The sequence below is a fragment of the Coptis chinensis genome, chromosome 9 (assembly GCF_015680905.1).
Source record: "Coptis chinensis isolate HL-2020 chromosome 9, ASM1568090v1, whole genome shotgun sequence".
NCBI lineage: Eukaryota > Viridiplantae > Streptophyta > Magnoliopsida > Ranunculales > Ranunculaceae > Coptis > Coptis chinensis.
In genome coordinates this window covers 34,128,543-34,148,740 of record NC_141464.1, presented here as the reverse complement: position 1 = coordinate 34,148,740, position 20,198 = coordinate 34,128,543, and the positions used below count along the sequence as shown (strand labels likewise).

The 20,198-nt window shown below is 39.1% G+C and overlaps 1 protein-coding gene across 1 annotated transcript; it reads left to right on the top strand.

Moving 5' to 3' along the window:
* The first annotated feature begins 920 nt into the window (after positions 1-920).
* On the top strand, positions 921-18,971 carry LOC147475677 (uncharacterized). Its single transcript, XM_086585497.1, has 3 exons — positions 921-997; positions 17,351-18,096; positions 18,262-18,971. The coding sequence occupies exons 1-3, from the start codon at positions 921-923 to the stop codon at positions 18,969-18,971; spliced, it is 1,533 nt and encodes a 510-aa protein (XP_086441623.1).
* The last annotated feature ends 1,227 nt before the right edge of the window (positions 18,972-20,198 follow it).

The window sequence follows — 20,198 nt, the reverse complement described above, 5'->3', positions numbered from 1 at the left end:
TCATTGTTCTTTGATCATCAACAAAATACTTGTGTTTATAGATTAGGAAAAATCATCACACACCTAAGATATCTGTGCGGAGAGTTTTTTTTTTTTTTTTTTTTTTTTGTTTGGGTTATGAACAACTGAAATTGGGAAAAGAGGGCATAGAATTCCTTTTTCTTTTTGGCAAATTATTGTAAAAGCTGAGGTGTCCACCTTAGAGAAAAAAGGGAGACTGACGTGGCTTCCTCGGAGCATTCTCAACTGTTCAGTATTAGTGGTCTTTGATATGCAATAGTGGCAGAATGCTCATTGAACACGTCAGCTTTATTTTCAAATTAGTCCATGTTTGCAAACTATTAACATATATATGAGGGGGTAGCCTTCATTATTTTTCCTTCAGCATTTTCATGCTTTAGCTATACATTAGTTTTACTTTAACGTCTATAGTTTCATTCCAGCACTTAAACTCTGTCATTTTCATTCCAGCAGCTTAAATACTGTAAGTCAATTTACCCTTAATAACAGTCATTTATTTTCTAGTGTAATTCCTGTCCTGCATTTATTTACTTAATATATACAACAAGTTTTATTATTCCTTCAATGACCATGAGCTAATCCCCCCCCCCCCTCAGGGGGAGGGTTATGCTGCTCGTGTGAGAATATGGATTGACTCTTTAATATTATAGAATCATTACTTAGGAATTAGGCATAGATTAGACATTCGGTCCCAAAATGACTGAGACTGTACAAATTTGGAGTGCTGATGCTTTAGAATGAACGATCTCGTCGCGCGACCTAAAATGTCTCCGTGGCGACTCTATGTGTCGAGCCAACTCTCCAATTTGTCCAAATGATGGAATCGAGCCGAGCTGAAATGATATTCCGAGATGAAATATTAGTTCAACTCCTTATGCTAGTCGCGATCATTTCGAGAGATGTGGGCATCTTGTAGGGATCAATACTCGGCGTCGTCTCCGAACCGCACGGAGGCAATTAGAGATGTAGTGACGTGGTAATATAAACTGTTGAAAAATGATTCGTGCATGAGTATGATTAACTCTCTCCCTGTTCTCTATCTTTGGTTATCTACATCAAAATCACCGTAGTAATTTACATTATTTGCATTACCGTTAATTTAATTAAAACCAACCTAAAATTCTATTCACCAAAAGTTGTAATTTCAGTTGTGAACCTTTCCGAGCCCTAAGGCTTGGACGATCCCTTACTCGACCTATCCTACCAAACCCACGTGAGTAAGGTAACTTGACTAAAACGTACGGCTATACGGACTTTGGACTTGGGACTTTGGTCTTTGGACTTGGGACTTCGGACTGTGGACCTCGGACTTAATTAATCAAGAAAACCAATAAACGTACAATTAAATGCGTTTTTATCAATAATGGAAGAAGACGGACTAATACGACTTACGAGAGTCAAATTTTTGTAGGATATAATTCCAAGAACAGTAAAATCCATCGTACAACACAAAATTTCTTTCACTCGAGTTAAATCACGATATGAGAAATCACCATCGCCAATTTCTTTCCAAATTCAAGATGATAAAAACCTAAATTGATAAAGAAATAAATGGAGTAACAAATTTCACATAAAAAGGGTATATACGGTATTTTGAAAAAGTAAATAAGGTGCGGCTGGTTTTTTCTCGCAACTTACTGAAAATGAAACCTTTATTTCACAATTTTAAAAACCAGATGGGTTTTAGACGTAATTCATAAAATTAACGGGTTTTTGACTAATAAAGACCGGAATCAGGGTTTTGAACCTAGTTTTATGAATTAGAAAATGTTGTCTTTTATCCAAAATGAAATTGGAACATTGGGAAGCCCAATCTCTGTTGTTTTTAAGGAACTAATATAGTAAATAAAAAAAATAAAAAATTAGGCCACGAACTTTATAGAAAGTTCCACCTTAGACCACTATTACCATTTTGTTATAGAATGTGCATATGTGGCTAATCGGATAGGCACCACATAAGCTTTTGTTAGTACAGATAGACACCCATTTGTACACATAGGCATATTCTATAACGGAACTACACCTTTAACCCAATTAAAATAAAACGTTCAATAAAATTCATGGCCTAAGTCACTCGGAAAAAAAAAGTTCATGGTATAAAGTGATAAAAACGTGAAAGTTCATAGTACAAAAGGCCACCCCAATATCACTCCCAACACCACCTCCTCCAATCTAATCGCACAGTCGACTTTCCTCCTTATAAATCACAATGACAGCAGCAGTAGCCAATATATTCCTAGCTCTCACAACACTACTTTTCTTCTTCTTCTTAATCTCAATTCCAACTTCCACTTGACCTTTCCCATTCACTGCAATTGCCTCTTTAGCTCGTTCCAGGGAGTCACTAGTAGTAAGTGGTGGTAGTGTCGGTTTCAGCTTCAACCCTTTTTCTTGTTCTTGGAGGAATCAAAAAGATTTGAGAGATATATTATTTGACGACGGGTTGGGTTTTTTTTTTTTGTTAATTACTTAATTACCCACGACGTATAATTCAAATAAGGGCATTTTTTTCCAAATGATGTGAAAAGACCAAATAAACTTATCAAATTACAAATTATGTCAATACCAAGGGTAAGTTCGTAAGAGAAGGCGGGAGACTGGAGACGGATTAATTGAGTTTTGGCCTTATGCTAATTGAGAGATTCAAAACTTTAAAATACAAAGTTTTGGTTTTACCTGTTTTAATTTAGCTTTGTCTTTTTCTTTATAAGGTTTTGTCTTTATATGTTTTGGTTTCGTCTTTTAGCCCAATTCAATTCAAACATTGAATTGGTACGTGTCTTTTATTATCAGGGTGGCACCAAATTAAGACCATCACTTGCCACCGCCTATCTTTGACTCGTCATGCCTTTTGGGCCCGCAGAGTGGGTCCACTTAGTGTGTCCAGTGGCGGCGCCGATTTTGGCATTTTTACAACTTTCTGTCTTTGCGTAGAGTTTGTCGCCCAAGTCGCTCTGACAGTTCACTAGCCAACGTCGGCATCCAGATTTATCGATTTGAGCTTCGGAGTTTGTCGCTTCTTTATATGTGGACTCGTTACGCTTGGTTTTGTTCTTTTGGAAATTTCGGCTCTAGTCGGGCTCTGTTGGGCTTCATTTGGGGTTGAGTAGGAAACTTCAAATATTCCAAAGATTCCCGTGCTTCGTGCATGTTTTATCATTATATTCATTTTAAATCACGGAAATCCAAAAAAGTACGAAAAATATAATTATTATATGATTATTAAACACATAATCGACCAAAATGCTATATCTCCGGGGTTTAATATTACGGTTTTGGTGCTTATCACACCACCCCCAAACAAACATTTTGCTTGTCCTCGAAGCAAAGAGGAGACATTAAAATGATAAGTGGTCAAAAATGTGTTGTCCTAAGCTAAATCTTATTTCGCAGAGTGCGGTTACATTGATTGTATGCAACAAGGCCTTGAACCACTAGGAATTCCCTAGTGGACGAGTTATAACCTCGTGAGAGTTTTCCGAAGATACTCACAAACTTCATTTATACTACAACGACTTCGAACAACAAAGGCTTGTTTCCTTAATTAATCTCAGGTATCTAGACATCTCACTAGCGGGAGAAACAAGGATTTAATTCTTTCGAATTTCAAGTTAATATACATACAATAATCAAAATATCTATGTATGAGCATGCATGCAGTGATCTTATAATGAAATGTACGAGCAGGGCCGTTTCTGGATCCTTTGGATAGCGTTCTTAAATAGGTTCTCACAGGTATGTGTCGAAACACAATTTCTCTCTTATTTTTCCACTCAAGTTACGCTATCTCCGGTGTAATGCGGTTGGCACGCTTCCTCACATACTCAATGACAGTCAGAGGAGCCGAGGTCAAGAAGTCACAACTACTACTTATTATCACACTATCCTACTCCTAATTGACCTAGGGGTCTTTATTAGGTGTTATGGGGCTTAGGAGGTAGTGTAGAAGAAATTGGAATGGAAAATTCAAAAATGATAAGTATAAGAGAGTAAGGTCTTCGAGATATTTATACTAGAGAATCCTTATTTTCTTTCCTGCTTCTAACATGGGTTTCCATACTTGGATTTTTCAAGCTTTTGTATTCCCTTTTGATTTGATTTTTTTTGGGGGAATTCTAACCTTGATATTTCTTTTGATTTTTGGAAACATATTTCTATTTTTTTTCTTTTTCTTTTCTTCTGAAACAGGTAACTGATTTTGATTTGTGACAAGATTTTTCTTTTCATTTTTCTGCACTTCATCCTATTTCTCATACTCATCATCTTGGTAGGATTATTTATTTGTGGTTAATAGATGGGTAATGATTTTTTTTGGTGAAGTAGAAAGGATTAATGAAAGGTTCCGTGGAGCGATTAGCGGTAATTTTTTTTTTACAAGTGTGAATTTTTGGCTATATCGATCCAAAGAAGGCCTAAATTGTCGCCTAGGATTTGGGTAGTGATCAAGTAAGTATACGTGTGAACTTCTCTATTCGGAAGAACTACTCTTCTGTGTCATTACTCATATATCACACATTTTGAGGCTTTTGGTTAGATTCTTACAGGATATAGAAACTAAGTTGTCTAACCGTGGGTCCCAGAAACTTACTGCTGTGTACATTTAATGATAGTCAGTGCATGAATGCTCATGAAAAAAATGTAAAAACTATTGCATACATATTAAATTAAGTTTCTAAGAACAAGTCCTAATTCTGATGCTAGGGTGAGATTTCTAAATATTTTTCATTATAGAAAGGGAAACGAGAATTTGTCACTAAATACGTTTATTTAGACATCAAGTAAACTATATACAACTATGCATGCCTAATTTTTGCAAAAGGTTCTCACCACCCCCAAACAAATGGACAACGGTCCTCAAAGTGTTAAGAGGAAGAAAGAGTATACCTGAGAGGCTTTGAGCAAAAATATAGCTGACATCTTCCACAGAAATTTATTGTAACACATTATATATTATACATCATAAAAGTAGAAGCACACTGTTAGAGTAGCACACTATTAGGTTATTTATTTATTTCACATCAAAACGTAAAACAAATATGTACATGCATCAACTCACATTGCCCCAACCTTGAACTGGGGGATAGTCCATCCTTGCCTCTTCCCTATAGAAATGTCATTCCTTTGCATCACGCCAATCTATCATAGCTTTCCAGACTTCGCTCCACTTCCTCTTTTTTGCATTGTCTAGATGAGCTATCATTTTATCATCATTAGGGAAAGAACGAACTTTCTTTAGATACCTTGCAGGGCGTCGCCATGTCCTAAATCGTAAAGAACGAATTATCTTGTTTGTTGGACACATAGAGTCGACCTTTACCCAAATTCCTGAAAGGTGGCCGCGAAAGCTGCGGGAGTACGCCCTCACTATCCGCATCTTTGTAATTAGCGGGGTGATATAGTCTTTGCCGAAAAGACCGAGCCCTTTAAGATTCTCAATTACTAGGTCTGTAATGTCAAAGGCGGTATGTTGCTGGGCCAAGGCATGGAATGTCTTACAAGCTGACTTTGATGCAGTGAAAAAATGCCAATCCCCCATGATGTTCAGAAGAATAAATAACATGGTAGTTCTAACATTCATGGTCATACTGGCTAGTGGAATAGTGAAGTCTGGCCATCGGCCAGCTTCGGCACGTTCACTGACGTGGGCAATGCCATCGCCATACCGGGCAGCAAAATCTTCCCTAGAATAGTCATTAAAGTCATTCTCTATCATGTATTGAATGGGGAGGTCTTGCTGAAGAGGAGGAAGGTCTAGAGCCATAGCAACAGTTGGCTCGTAAAAAGAGTGTTGGGTGTTACCAATACGGATTGTAAATCCATTCAAAGGGAAACCCTGTATAGCTGGTAGATCTTCCATGTGATCATAAAAATAAGTTGCCAAACCTAGGGAGTATGTCTGTTCCGGGTGTAGAATAAGAGAGTTCCAACCAACTTGAGTGATGTAGTCTCTGAAAAGATGTCCATATCGCAGAGAATTCAAAGAACAAATGGAAAGATTGTTCGAATCATCTTTGGAGCTTCCATTGTAGAAGATGTGTGAAAAAAATGTGACCTGTTTAGACAAGGATAAACAAATATTAGAGTATGATGAGAATAATTAAGTAAAAACAAATTACCATAGGAAAATTTCACTATAATTAAAAACTAAAGAAAAATGACAAATAACATAAAATTGCAAAATTAAAATGGTGTCATGGGCCCAAGTAACGGCGAGGATCCTTTTGTGGGAGGGATCCATTTATAAGATTTTCTATGTCGTCAATCCGTGCAACAACCCATTGCAACATTTCGCTTTCTGTTTGGTAAATCTCAGTGTGGTTCTCCATTATGAGAGTGTGATTTGCCAAGAACTGGTTGTGGCTGTGCAAGAATTGTGCTTGTTCCTCTTCATTTATTGTCCGCAGTCCCGAAATTCAAGAAGACCGGGTGATGATAATGTTCGACGTTTGAATAATGTCATCAGTCCTTGTTGCATTAAACGAAGGCCTTCCATGGGATTAAATACGTTGCATAATGCATTTTCGGTGAAGATGTTGTCGATGGAACAATCTTCGTTGGTTTCGCACCGATATGGTTCTTTTGCAACGCCGGGGTTCGAGAATCCGTTCCTACATACCGAAAGTGAATGGTAAGAATGTTAGCCGTTGAAGAGGTGTATGAGGAGAAGTACTAGAAAAACCCCAACGTATCATGATAAGTGTCACAATGGTTGGTAAAAGAGTCGCCTTTTTCCCGCGTCGCGATCGCGTTCGAGAGAAATTTAATAATGCAAAAATCATTGCGTTACTCTGTAAGACCCGAGTAGATGGAGGAGGGTTTGGTTATTTCGAAGTCTTAGACGTGCTGAGCACATTATGAGCTACCCATTGGATCACAGATAATTGGTTCTTTTGCAAAGATCGCTGATAAACAATACGGTTTTTCCGGTTATATTCGCCGTGAAGGATAGTTGCAAACATCAGATGCCTGATATTGTCGAAAGGTGAATCCTGAAGGTGTACTCCTTCGTTTGTAATAGGAATTTGAAGTACCTCAGAGATGATTTCCATAGTCAATTCATGCTCGCATCCGTTAGCACGGACAAAGAATTGTCCGTTTTGGAAATAATCGCTTTTATAGAACAACAAGACCAATTCTCTGGAATAAAATGCTTGCTTATGATGTAAAAGAGGGTACCATCCTCGACGTGATATTTCTATGTCAAAAAAGGGATGAAAAAGACCATTTTGGAAATTTTCCATAAAATTTTGCTAGGGCATGAAACTTCGAGTGAGGGCCATTAAAGATGGAGTGGTGAAGAAAAATTTATTGGAAAAAGCAAAGTTAGATTTTTGAGGTGTCTATCCTTGTTATAAATAGGCACCAATCCGAAAATGTAAAAGATACGGATCGAGGTGTCACAGGGTAGTTAGACCACGTGTATCTTCTAAGATATGCACAAAAGTGGATGTAGTGTGGATGAGAAGAATGGGGGCATGTGACAAGGAGTGCCCCCCCCCTTTTTTTTTTTTTTTTTTCCCGTAAATAGCGTAAGTAGAAGGACAAGGAAAATATAGATATACTATCACAATAAGATGTAAGAACGTGCAACGGTATGGAAACACAACATAATGATACGGGGAATGAAATACAAATCTAAATATTAGATAGAACCATATGCCACATTAACAACATTACTATGATGAAACAAACAAGCATGAAGACTTGATTGGCATATTCAATTTGCCACTGCTCAAACTTTTCTAGTGCATCCATGAAGCTTGAAATTTGGAGCGGAACTAAAAACGATTTTTTAGAATAAGAAGTGTAGATGGAAGAATATGAAATGAGTGAATGTGGAGGAAGTGTTGAACTTATTTATAGAAAGAAATTTGCCGTTTTCTGACTGTTTTTTTGTGCGTTTTCATGACCGTTTTTTGTGCGTTTTCATGACCGTTTAATAAAACGTTAGTTTACGGTACCGTTTGCTATTAAGTGTGACATCTAAAATATATATGTATATATATTTATATATATCTATATAAATTATTATTACTAATATTATTATATATGTTCCTACCTATATAATATAATATTAGATATAACTAACATATCCAGGCAGAAATTTTTGGGAAATAACCTACTATTAAGTTGGAAATGCAAACACGTAAATCAAATATTTGACATAAATATTATACATGACTGGAAAAATAAACTAGCTACTGATGATCCTCAGGAGCTGCAGAAGAATCCTCGGGGGCTGCAGAAGAAGAACCCGGAGTCCTGCGACGTCGTGTAGTACGAGCTCCCGTGGAGGCTAACTGCTCCTGGATATCACCAAGAGTATCCATCACCTGTGCCTCAAACTGATGTTGGCTCGCCATGAACATTCGCTGAAACTGGTTCTGGCGAGTAAGCATATGGTCCTGAAATGCAGTCATGGAAACTCTCATTTCCTGCTGGAATTCGCCCATGCTGTCTGTCATCAACTCGTGGCGAGTGGTCATATCTGTCCTTAACTTGCCCAAGGTACGTCTCATCAATACCTGGCGAGTGTACATGTCTCTCAAACCACTGTTCACAGCACGTAAGGCCTTTATGGGGTGGGTCATCTTACTCATGGCAGTCTCATCAAAGTAGGGTGGGTGAGAGGAGCCTACGCTAGCGTGCTCGACAGCCCTAGGTGCTGTGGGTTCCCAAGGGTCCAGTATGCATTTCTTGAAGACAAGCACATTCTCATATTGTGGTATAGGGAGTAGCGGGGTGGCGGACAGAAAACCCAAGGTAATCATAACTTGTGTTACCAGAACAGCAAGAGGGGCTGATCTAAGAGTGGCATGTGTAATAATATCAAAAAGAAAGGTAATGATCGAAGTTACCCTTTCGCTCTGGAGGATCCGTGAAGGTGGAGGAAGGTCTTGTTGATGTCCGGGGGCTTCGAGGTGCCAATGATGTTCAGTCCCAACCATTGAGTCCGCCAACCGGTTCCATCGCGACCGAAATGATATCGCGATTTTCCATCTATGTTGTACTCTCCCTCGATTAGCGTGTCGAGCATTAGGTCGTAAGTCCGTGGGTACATGGACTGCTGCTGAGTCAGCACGTGGTCGACCATAGGAATGCCCGTGATTCCGAAGAGCAAAACATGTGTGACTTCGTGGTGCACACCCTCGACGGTAACCCAAAAATGGTCGCCATTAAAGCTCCCATTGTCGTAGAATTTCATCACCAAATCCTTTGAATAAAGCCCTCCATTAGCATATAACAAGTACTCCCATCCTCTAGAGTAGATTTCATTATCAAAGAATGGAGCAAACATCCCGTTTCCAAATAAATTTTCAAAAATTTTCTCCACACAAATACGCCTGTTACCGGCCATCACTGGTTTTAGGGAGAGGCTGGATATTGATTAATGATGAGGGGAAGAAATGGGACTTGCTGACGGAAGAGAATTATGGTCGGAGTTGTAACAGTCTCGCGCGAGACCTGGATTTAGTGTGGGCCTATCTTGTGCGAGACTTAAACGAGAGGGGGCAAGATCCGGAATTTAGGGAAGAAGAAATGAGTGATGGTGACGCGTGTGGTCGAGTTTGTCGGGTTTAAAGGGCCCGAGATTTCGATATTTTGGTTGGGCTAAAAATTTTCCCAAGCCCAAATCAAGCCAAAAGCCCGATTTAAGCCTAAAAAAATCTAAACGCTTACCCACGACTCGTTTGGACTCCGAATTGGATGAATGAGATATCGAAATGATCGGCACGAAAAATGCTATCCAATTGTATGAGTCATTCAAAGGTCACAAGAGTTTTTGAAAATAAGGAGAGTGTTTTATTTATAAACAAAGGTTTTATTTATATACAAGGTAGATATACGTGAAAAACACTGGATGTCCAGAAGAGTCACCATCTTAAATCATAGACAACTGTCATGTCGGCTCTGAAGCGAACCCAATCCAGCAAGACTGTGGCTTTACCTCTATGTATTATGGGGTTAGGGGCAGGACGGTACCATCCTGGACCGTGCGCGCTACGGTCTAATAAAATTGCCCTTATTACATATGGCTATCCTCAAACCGCCCCAAGGGAACTCAAAGTAACCAATTCTAGGGTTGGTCTGGTGGAATCCATTGCCCGTTTGTGTTCCAAGTATGCATCATCTGAGGTTGGACACGAATCTCATGTGCAAAACTTAATGCAAAGGGAAAAGGCAACAATATAAACATATCTACAAGGTGAGTCTTTTAACGTCAGATCCTCAAGACGAGTCCCAACCTATGGGAGAAACGGCGCGGCGATGAAGATTATCCTGCACATCTGGTGTCAGACAAAAGTATACTTTAAACTGGCTAGTATCGGATAGGAAGTCAAGACCTAGACAGAAGGGTGTTTGACAATGCATACACTAGCCCATCCTTCGCGCACGTCGTTTACGAGCAAAAGTACTACGACCATTCCCTATTCGTGATGAGTGAGACTTACACCAAATGATTAGCTGAAGTTCGCGAGGTAGAGAGTAGAAAAGGGAAGAGAAAGAAGGAGGTGAAATTTTAGGTACCCATCGTTTACCGAAAAGCACGTTTGCTCGTGTTACAGAAGACATTTATACTTAGTTCTGAAATAGAGTTTTTGTGGACTAAGGTTCCGGCGCTTGCAACCGCACACTTCAAAGAACTATGGAGATTATAAGATAGAAGATGGCCCGGCTACCAAAATGGCGTACCCTCTATAGAAACAAGATTGAGTACGCCAAACGAAACATCTAGTCTCTGTAGACCGGATCCTGAAGAAGAGTCTGTTCAACATCCGGTGGCGTAATTAATTGCGGTAATAATTTTTAGGCATTGTCCATTGACTTGAAATTCGCTGTTATCTTGTGGATTAAGCAAAGAGATTGCCCCATAATGTTTCACAGCTTGACACAATGAAAGGACCAGACTATCGTGTTTTCAATTTACCAGGAAAAATGTGTAATCTGGAGTTGTACAGTAAAACTTTTTGGCCAATTTTAAAATCCTTACGAAAAATGTGCTTGTCGTGCACTCTTTTCATATTAGCTTTGTATGATTTCGAGAGATCATAAACATCACTCCGAATCTCCTCAAGCTCATTTAATTATAGTTTTCGCTTCTTGCCTGCCTCGATGATATTGTAATTGAGGCTTTTGATGGCCCAAAGGGCACAATGCTCAAGTTCAACTGGCAGATGACAAGGTTTTCCAAAAACAATGCGGTAAGGAGACATCTCTATAAGTGTCTTAAATGCTGTTCGGTATGCCCACAAGGCATCCGATAACCGGAGAGACCAGTCCTTTCTTGATGGGTTGACAGTTTTCTCCATAATAGACTTTATCTCTCTGTTGGAGACTTCCACTTGGCCACTCGTTTGTGGGTGATATGGAGTAGCAACCTTGTGAGTAACTCCATATTTTTTCATTAAAAACCTAAAAATTTTATTACAAAAATGTGTACCCCATCACTGATGATAGCTTTGGGGACACCAAAACGAGAAAAAATGTTTTCTTTAACAAATTTCACGACAGTCTTATGGTTATTTGAGCGACATGCGAGTGCTTCAATCCATTTGGACACATAGTCTACAACTGACTAAAATGTATAGAAAACCTTGAGAAATAGGGAAAGGTCCCATAAAATCAATGCTCCAAACATCAAAAATTTCCACAATCAAGATAGGATTTAGGGGCATCATATTTCGTTTGGTAATTCGACCTAGGTGCTAACAATGAATGTAAGCTATGCAATGTTCATGTGCATCGCGAAAAAGGATAGGCCAGTAAAAACCACATTGTAATACCTTGGCCGCAGTTTTCTTTCCACTGAAATGACTTCCGTAAGATTGTTCATGGCAATAGGATAATACGTTGGTGTGCTCCCAGTCGGGAATGCAGCGACGAATTAGTTGGTCGGAACAATACTTAAAGAGGTAGGGGTCATCCCAAAAATAATATTTTACAGTGGATACGAACTTTTTATGATCAGGACGTGACCAAGAGGAAGGAACTTCCTCAGTAACTAGGTAGTTAACGATATCCGCGTACCATGGAGATGAGAAAATATAGTATAAATATTCGTTTGGGAAGAAATCACAGATGGCTTCAGAATCACTATCAATGTCACCAACCAGCCTTGATAAATGGTCGGCCACGACATTTTCGGTTCCTTTCTTGTCTTTGATTTCCAAGGTGAATTCTTGTAAGAGAAGGATCCAGCGGAACAATCGTTGTTTTGCGTCCTTTTTTGTGAGTAAGTACCGAAGTGCGGCATGGTCAGTATATACGATAGTGGATGTTCCAACTAGGTAAGGGCGAAACTTATCCAAGGCATAAACAACAGCTAGGAACTCTTTCTTAGTTATTGTGTAATTACGTTGAGCGTCATTAAGAGTTTTACTAGCGTAGTAAATTGACAACGGGTTTGTCATCACGTCGTTGGCCTAGTACGGCGCCAATAGCAAAGTCGCTAGCATCATACATCAGTTCGAATGGTTGGGACCAATCAGGGGGTTGAATGACAGGAGCGGTAGTCAGAGCGGTTTTTAGAGTATCAAAAGCTTGTTTGCAATCGAAATTGAAGTTGAATACTGCATCCTTAAACAGGAGATTGGTTAAAGGTCGAGCAACTTTAGAAAAATCCTGAATGAATCTCCTGTAAAACCCAGCGTGACCTAAAAAGGCACGGATATCACGAACTGTACGTGGGAAAAGTAACGAAGCAATTTTAACAATTTTAGCTTTATCAACCTCTATCCCTTCTTTCGAAACAATATAACCTAGAACAAGTCCTTTGGTAATCATGAAATGACACTTCTTCCAATTGAGTACTAGATTTTTCTCTTCGCAACGCATTAATACTTTAGAAAGGTTGGATAGGTAGTTGTCAAAGAAATTTCCGTTGATGGAAAAATCGTCCATGAAGACTTCCATATAACGTTCCACCATATCACTGAAAATATGAAGCATGCAATGTTGGAAGGTGCCTGGGGCATTACAAAGACCAAAAGGCATTTGTCTGTATGCAAAGGTTTCGAAGGGACACGTGAAAGTTGCCTTTTCTTGATCGGCGGGATCGATGACAATTTGGAAGTATCCGGAATAGCCATAAAGAAAACAGTAGTAAGCATGACTAGCTAAACGTTCTAGCATCTGGTCAATGAATGGGAGAGGGAAGTCATCTTTACGTGTTCTGGCATTAAGTTTGCGATAGTTAATGCAAATTCTCCCTTTTAATGGAATGCGAGTGGAGATGCACTCACCATTTTCATTTTGTACAACTTGAATGCCGGACTTTTTGGGAACAACGTGGACAAGACTAACCCAATCACTATCAGAAATAGGATATATGATACCCGCATCAAGTAAACGTAAAACTTCCTCTCTCACCACTTCCTTCATGGCGGGATTAAGGCGGCATTGTGGTTCTCGCGATGTCTTTGTGCCGTCATCGAGATGTATGCGATGCGTGCATATGCTAGGGTCTATTCCCTTGATATCATCTAAGGACCATCCGATATCGGAGCGGTGTTCATGAATGACATGAATCAAACGTGCCTTTTCGTCGGTAGTCAAGTGAGCAAAAATTATTATAGGGTGACTACCATCGAGATCAAGATGCACGTACTTCAAATCAGAGGGTAGATGTTTTAAATCCGGAGTTGGAGGATTGGGGATCAAGGATTCGTGAGGATCATCTCTTCAATGGAAAAGAGCTTAATCCGGTTCTTCAATCGGTTTGCAATGCAGCCAGCCAGGATCAAATAGTGGTACCGACTCTAATAATGTGTGGACATCCTTTATGTATGCGAGTCATCATCAAACTTCGGGATTATCAAAAGAAAGAAATTGGTGTATCTCGTCTGGGGAAAAGAGTTTGTGAAATAATCATGTTCCAGCCTATCAACCAAACTAATCTCGCCCTCCATTATAGGATCGGAAATTGTTTCATTAATTTGAATCGTTGAGTTAAATGAAAAGGTTCCCGAAAGACTATGTCATTGAACCGTCCCGATAATTGATGAGAGCGTTAGCAGTTACAAAAAAAGGACGTCCCAAGATGATAGGAATGGAGTCACAGGCCACTTCAGTATCTAAAATGACAAAACCAACTAGGTAGTAAAAATCTTGGACCTTGACTATGATGTTTTCTACTATGCCCTTTGGGTACTTGATGGAGTGATCCGCGAGTTGCAGAGTCATATTGGTAGGTTTTAATTCATGAAGACCTAACTGCTTAAATAAGTAGTAGGGAAGTAGGTTAACACTGGCACCTAGGTCTAAAAGTGCGGTAGCGGTATACTTGTCGCCCAACGTGCATGGTATAGTTGGTCGACCTGGGTCCTTGTACTTTACCACACCATTGGTAGTGGTAATCGAGGGAAACTGCTCAATGAGGAACGCTTGTTGAGGAACATTCGTATGTCGTTTGGTGGTGCACATGTCCTTCAAAAACTTGGCATGCTTGGATAAATGCTTAAACGCATCTAGGAAAGGTAAGTTTATGGTCAAATTTTTGAAGGTTTCACGGATCTCATCGAAATGTTCGTCACGTTTGTTCTTTACCAAACGGGCAGGGAACGGAGCTTTTGGGCGAATCGCATTTATAAAGGATCGATGGCGTCTTTCCCTAGGGGGCGTGGGTGTAGAATTGGAAGGTACAACTTCGTCCGTTATAGGTTGCGAGGTAGGAGTTGGAAGGACGTCAGCCGTGGTTTCCGTCGATTCCTCGTTTGGCATAATGATTTTATTGTCGATGGTTCGCCGGAACGAAGAGTGGTAATGGCATTTACCTTACCCTGGCTTGGATTACTAGATCCTGGTGCATTGTTGAGTTCAAAGGCGGTGTTTGTAGGCTTAGGGTTTGGAACCGCTTGGCCGGGAACACGCCTTTTGACTTTTATCTTGAGCTAACAAATTTGAAGAGACGTTGGATAGAAGCTAGGATTTGATTACTGTTGATTCATGTATGTCGAAAAAGTTTCAAATTGCTTTATCACCGTGGATTGTACCAAATAAGCGGGGGAACTAGTTCACGGTTATTATTTACGGTTGATTTTGGTAGCCATATCCTTTGATTAAGCGGAAACAAGGTTCGCGGTTGTTTTGGTACCCTATGTTTGTATTGTTGGGAAAATTACTTTGCCCTTGCTGGAATTGTGGAGGATTTCCTTGACGATAGGAATTGTAGTTCGCAGGTGGTCGTACAGGAACGTTGTTGACACCCAGAGGAGCTTGTTGTTGGGAAGGGGGTGCCCAAGCTAAATTCGGATGTTGTCGCCAAGGTGCATTAGGGACATTGAAAGCACAAGCCTCTTCAGAAGGTTGGGGAGGGCACTCGTATACCAAAGGACAATAAGAATTGGCGTGCTCAGGACTTAAGCAAAGAGGACATGGGGAAGCGTTGGCAGCCATGACCTGTTTGGATTTTTGATCATTTACTTGTACCGAAAGAACATCGACCTTTTTGTTTAGGGACTCGATTAGAGTTTTTAATTCCGGATCGGGTTTGACCTCGAACATAGACGTAACTTTGGTAGGAGTGTCTTTAGAAGATCTGGAAGAATCATTGTTTCCCCAATAGGTGCTTCGTGAAGCCTGTTTCTCAAGAAAAGTGTATGCTTCAGTAGCGCCCTTGTCCATGAAATAACCGCCGTTCATGATATCTAATGTTTCCTTTTGATGGTCAGAGAGACCATTAAAGAATGAACGGACTAATACAGCGGTGTCGAGTTGATGATGGGGACATTCGAGAAGTAGATCAGTAAATCTGCTCCATGCTTCCGAAAAGGATTCCTGGGGGTGCTGGCGAAAGAATTGAATCTTTTGAAGCATTTCTGTAGTTTTCTTCTAAGTATAGAACTTTATCATGAATGCTTGTACGAGTTTGGCCCATGTGTCAATGGATTGCGGTGTTACCGCACGTGAGCCAAACCGCTTTATTAGCTAAGGTGAAGGGAAACAACCTAAGTAAGACTTGTTCGTTGGTAACAGTCGGATGGCGGAAAGTGGTGACTACTTGTTGCATCCGACGAAGGTGATTGTACGGTTTTTCATGGTCTAGACCATGGTAAACAAGTAACAAACCGAAAATGTTTGGCGGAATTCGAAAATCACCTACAATAGCATCGAGTTTAATGCAAGAAGCAGGTCCTTCTTGTAAGGCAGTATAGAAATCCGAAAGGGGTTTCTCGACTGTGGGATTTTCCTGGGCCATAATTAAGGGAGATGACGGCAATGGAGATGTTTGACGAGGTTGGTTTACGGAGGAGGAACTATGTCTAGGAGATAGCATAAGCAGTTGTTTAATGTATTAAGGAAGGAAGGCCGGGTGAAGCACGTCTTCCTGAGCTGTTGCTAACTTGAGCAGGTAAGCTAGGATAACGTGTGAATATTCCAGCAGCCAGGTCACCTGAGAGAATTGAGGGAGGTTGTTCGTGCTAGCACGTTCCTTAATTAGGCAACCTCAATTTTTTCCAAGTTTCCTAGGCACTGATGGAATAGGATGATGATTTATGATGGTGTATTATGCGGGGTGTTATTAAGATGATTAAGATGAAATTTTAATTACTATGATATATATATATATATATATTTTATTTATTTATTTATTTATTTATTTATTTTTTATTTTTTTTGTTTAGTTTACGTAATTAATGTATTATGGAGACGTGATTACGAAACATGCAATTAAAACGATAGATGCCAAAATAGAAACTAATTAACATATACTAGTTTACACATGAAAATCTATATTACTTATACGTGCAACTATATGTGAGTTATATGCAATTTGCTGCTTATCAGATGTGAGCTTCGGAAGTTTGCTGCTTCTTTATATGTGGATCCGTTCTGCACTGGTTTTGTTCTTTTGGAAACTTCGGCTCTAGTCAGGCTTTGTTGGGCTTCACTGGGGTTGAGTGGGAAACTTCAAATATTCCAGTATTCCCGTACTTCAATGCATGTTTTATCATTATATTCATTTTAAATGCGGAAACCTACAAAAGTACGAAAATATAATTATTACATGATTATCAAACACATAATCGACCAAAATGCTATGTCTCTCGGGGTTTAATATTACAGTTTTGGGTGCTTATCAATTATCGATTTCAAAAATGAGATTTCAACAAATTGGCCCGAGTTAAATCCATTATGCTTTGATATTTCTTTCACTCGCGATGGAAAGTCATTTGTTATAGAAAATGATGCAGAGCTTCAATCTTTAGCGTGCTACAGACTTTGCAAAGGGCTTTTCTATAGTTAACATTGATGTCTCTTTGAAACTTGCTTATGGAGTAGGTTAGAGTAGTACATCTGGTGATAATTCTTTTAATTCTTATGGTAGCTCTTGTGCTTATGGTAGTGGGACTGGTAGTGAAATAGTGCCTATTAAAGAATTGAGGAGTAGATTATGGGCTTTTAATCTCAAACATGTTGGTCAAACATTTGTTGATGTTAATGATTTCCGTCTTAAAGTATTGCAGTATTCTATTGAGACTGGGTACAAATATCAGTTTTCAAATAATGATCCGGGGAGAGTTACGGTTTATTGTGTTAAGAAGGAGAGTACTGGTTGTTTGTGGCATGTACATGCAGTTTCTGAGTTTGACTCTTTTGTGATAAAAACTATGCATTCTGAGCACTTTTGTGGATTCGTCTGCAAAGATGTTACTAGTTGTTTGATGTCGAGCAAGCTAGTGGAAAATCTTATTTTAGAGATTGTGCGCGGTATGCCTTTGGTAAAGCCAAAAGATTTGATGACTACGTTGAAGACTGACTACGGGCTTGACATTACATATTACTATGCTTACACGGCTAAAAAGATTGCTTTGGAGGAGATTCATGGTATAGATGGATTGTGTTTTCACCAATTGAAATGGTTGAAGAATACAATCGTAGAAAATAATCCTGGAAGTCGCGTTATTCTGGATATTGACTCTACGAAAAAGTTTGAAAGAATGTTCATATGCTTTGAGGCTTCCAGTTATGGTTTTAACCATTGTCGTCCTATAGTGTACTTAGATGGTACTTTTTTGAAGAATAAGCATAAGGGATGTTTGTTAGCTGCAACCGCTAAAAATGGAAATCAAGGTAATGTAGTATATCATTTGGAATGCATTGATTATTTGTTATCTATATAAACATGAAATAGTATTATATTGTTATTGAGAAGCTTACCAGCTAGCAATAATGTTTGTTAATGCATATGAGACTAACCATTTTTATTTTTATTTTCTATTTTGGTTATTCTTGAAGGGATTTTTCCGTTGGCCATTGCTATAGTGGTTAGTGAAACTGATGCAAATTGGTTTTGGTTCCTAGAACAATTGAAACTTGTTATTTCAAGTGATAGAATTTTGACATTTTTGAGTGATCGGCATGTTGGACTGGTTAAAAATATTCCAATTGTGTTTCCGGGGTCATTTCACTCGTATTGTCTTTGGCACTTGAAGAACAATGTTGGTTCTGCTATACAGAAAGATAACAAGTTGAGGAAATATGTTGTGAAGCTATTTTTTGATTGTGCTTATGTAGCTTCTCATCATGAATTTTTTACTTGTGCTGAAAAGTTGAAGAAATATGGCAGTCTTCCCGTGCAAAGGTTTTTGACAGATATTAGATTGGAAAATTGGGCAAATGCATACTTCTACGGTGCTAGATACGGTGAGATGTGCTCGACACTAGCTGAATGTTTCAATGCATGGATCACTAAGGAGCACTTCTTGCCTATTACTCCTATGCTTTTTGGAATCATGGAAAAGATAATGGAAATGAGTTGGAACAGATTGGAGGAGTCTATGAAATGGAATTCCATTTTATGTCCAAAAATGGAGATAGTATTGGCTAGTAAGGTTGAAGTTGCGAGGACTTTGAGGGTGGTTAGATCCAATGAAAATCAGTTTCTAGTTCATAACGACGTTATTCATTCAATTGATTTGATGAATAGATCGAACATGTACTTGTAACTATTGGCGTATTGATAATTTCCCTTGCATACATGCTATCACCTGTATTGGTAGTAAGGGTGATTCCTTTTATGGCCTGGCTACATTGATGAAGGATATACGGTGATCGCGTTCAGGCAATGTTACTCACATTCTATCAAGCCAGTTCCAAATGGTTCTATGCCAAGACGTACGCCTGATTCTCCTGCGGTTTATCCGTGTAGTCCGAAGATTGGTCCTGGTAGACCCAAGAAAAAAAGAATTGAAAGCACCGGTGTGATTCGTTAGTCTGTGATCAGTTTTGATGTTCTCGGCCAACCATATGTTTTTAGTTATCTTAATTGAGATTTTTAAGTTTGGTCTTCTGACAGTTATTAATGAGAAGTTGATACTCATTGTATACTTTTATGGAACGTTGATACTCATTTGAGATTATTCGCTAGTCGGTTTGTTTTATTTTTCATTTGTTATAATGAAATTTATAGTCTGTAAAATTATTCATGTTGCAGGCGTAATTAACAGTGCAACATTTGAAACTTGGAATTTAGGAAGCAATTGGCTGATAAGGTATTCAACGTGAACATACATAGGATACTAGCATTTAAGAACAAGCCACCACCTGATTATGAGTACATGATTCCAAAGACAATATCTTACAATAGATACACATGATTCATAATAGAGGATTATTCACTATATCTTACAATAGTTGGGGACAAATTAATATAACTTGAAATGTGTTAACAAATTTAATTACAAGAGCAACAAAAGATAGAACCTTTAAAGGTAAAACCTCTTATGTATTAAAGACTTGCAATGTGCCAGTGGTACAGGAGTAACATCAAATTGATAGCACTAATAATAAATTTTACATAAAATGTGTCGACAAAGGACCCTACAGCCACGGCCCGAATAACTAGGATACTAGCTAGCTAACAACAAGATCAAAATAACTACGAGTTCACAGTGCAACATTCATGTTGCATTAATGTTTCGGCACCTAACATGGTTTGTCAAACAAAATTTTGTATGCCTTGGATGCCCGATCGCGATACATAGCTTCCTTTTTTACTGCATGTGGCATTTGTCCCTTGGTTGCCAAAGTTTCCATGAAGAGACACACGTAGAGTGCACAGTCAGCCTATCACACCCCGAATTTCGATAAAATCGGAAAAACAATATTTGTTCCCGACTCTTCGATTTTCGAGGTGTGATGCACTTTCCACTTCCAAAAACCCATAATCTATT

What these genes read in the sequence shown, in the direction of transcription:
- LOC147475677 (XM_086585497.1), top strand. Translation starts at nt 921, where the DNA reads ATGTGGGCATCTTGTAGGGATCAATACTCGGCGTCGTCTCCGAACCGC. An exon ending in ATTAGAGATGTAGTGACGTG is followed by an intron (nt 998 to 17,350) that starts GTAATATAAACT and finishes TTCTTATGGTAG; the next exon opens with CTCTTGTGCTTATGGTAGTG. An exon ending in CGCTAAAAATGGAAATCAAG is followed by an intron (nt 18,097 to 18,261) that starts GTAATGTAGTAT and finishes TTATTCTTGAAG; the next exon opens with GGATTTTTCCGTTGGCCATT.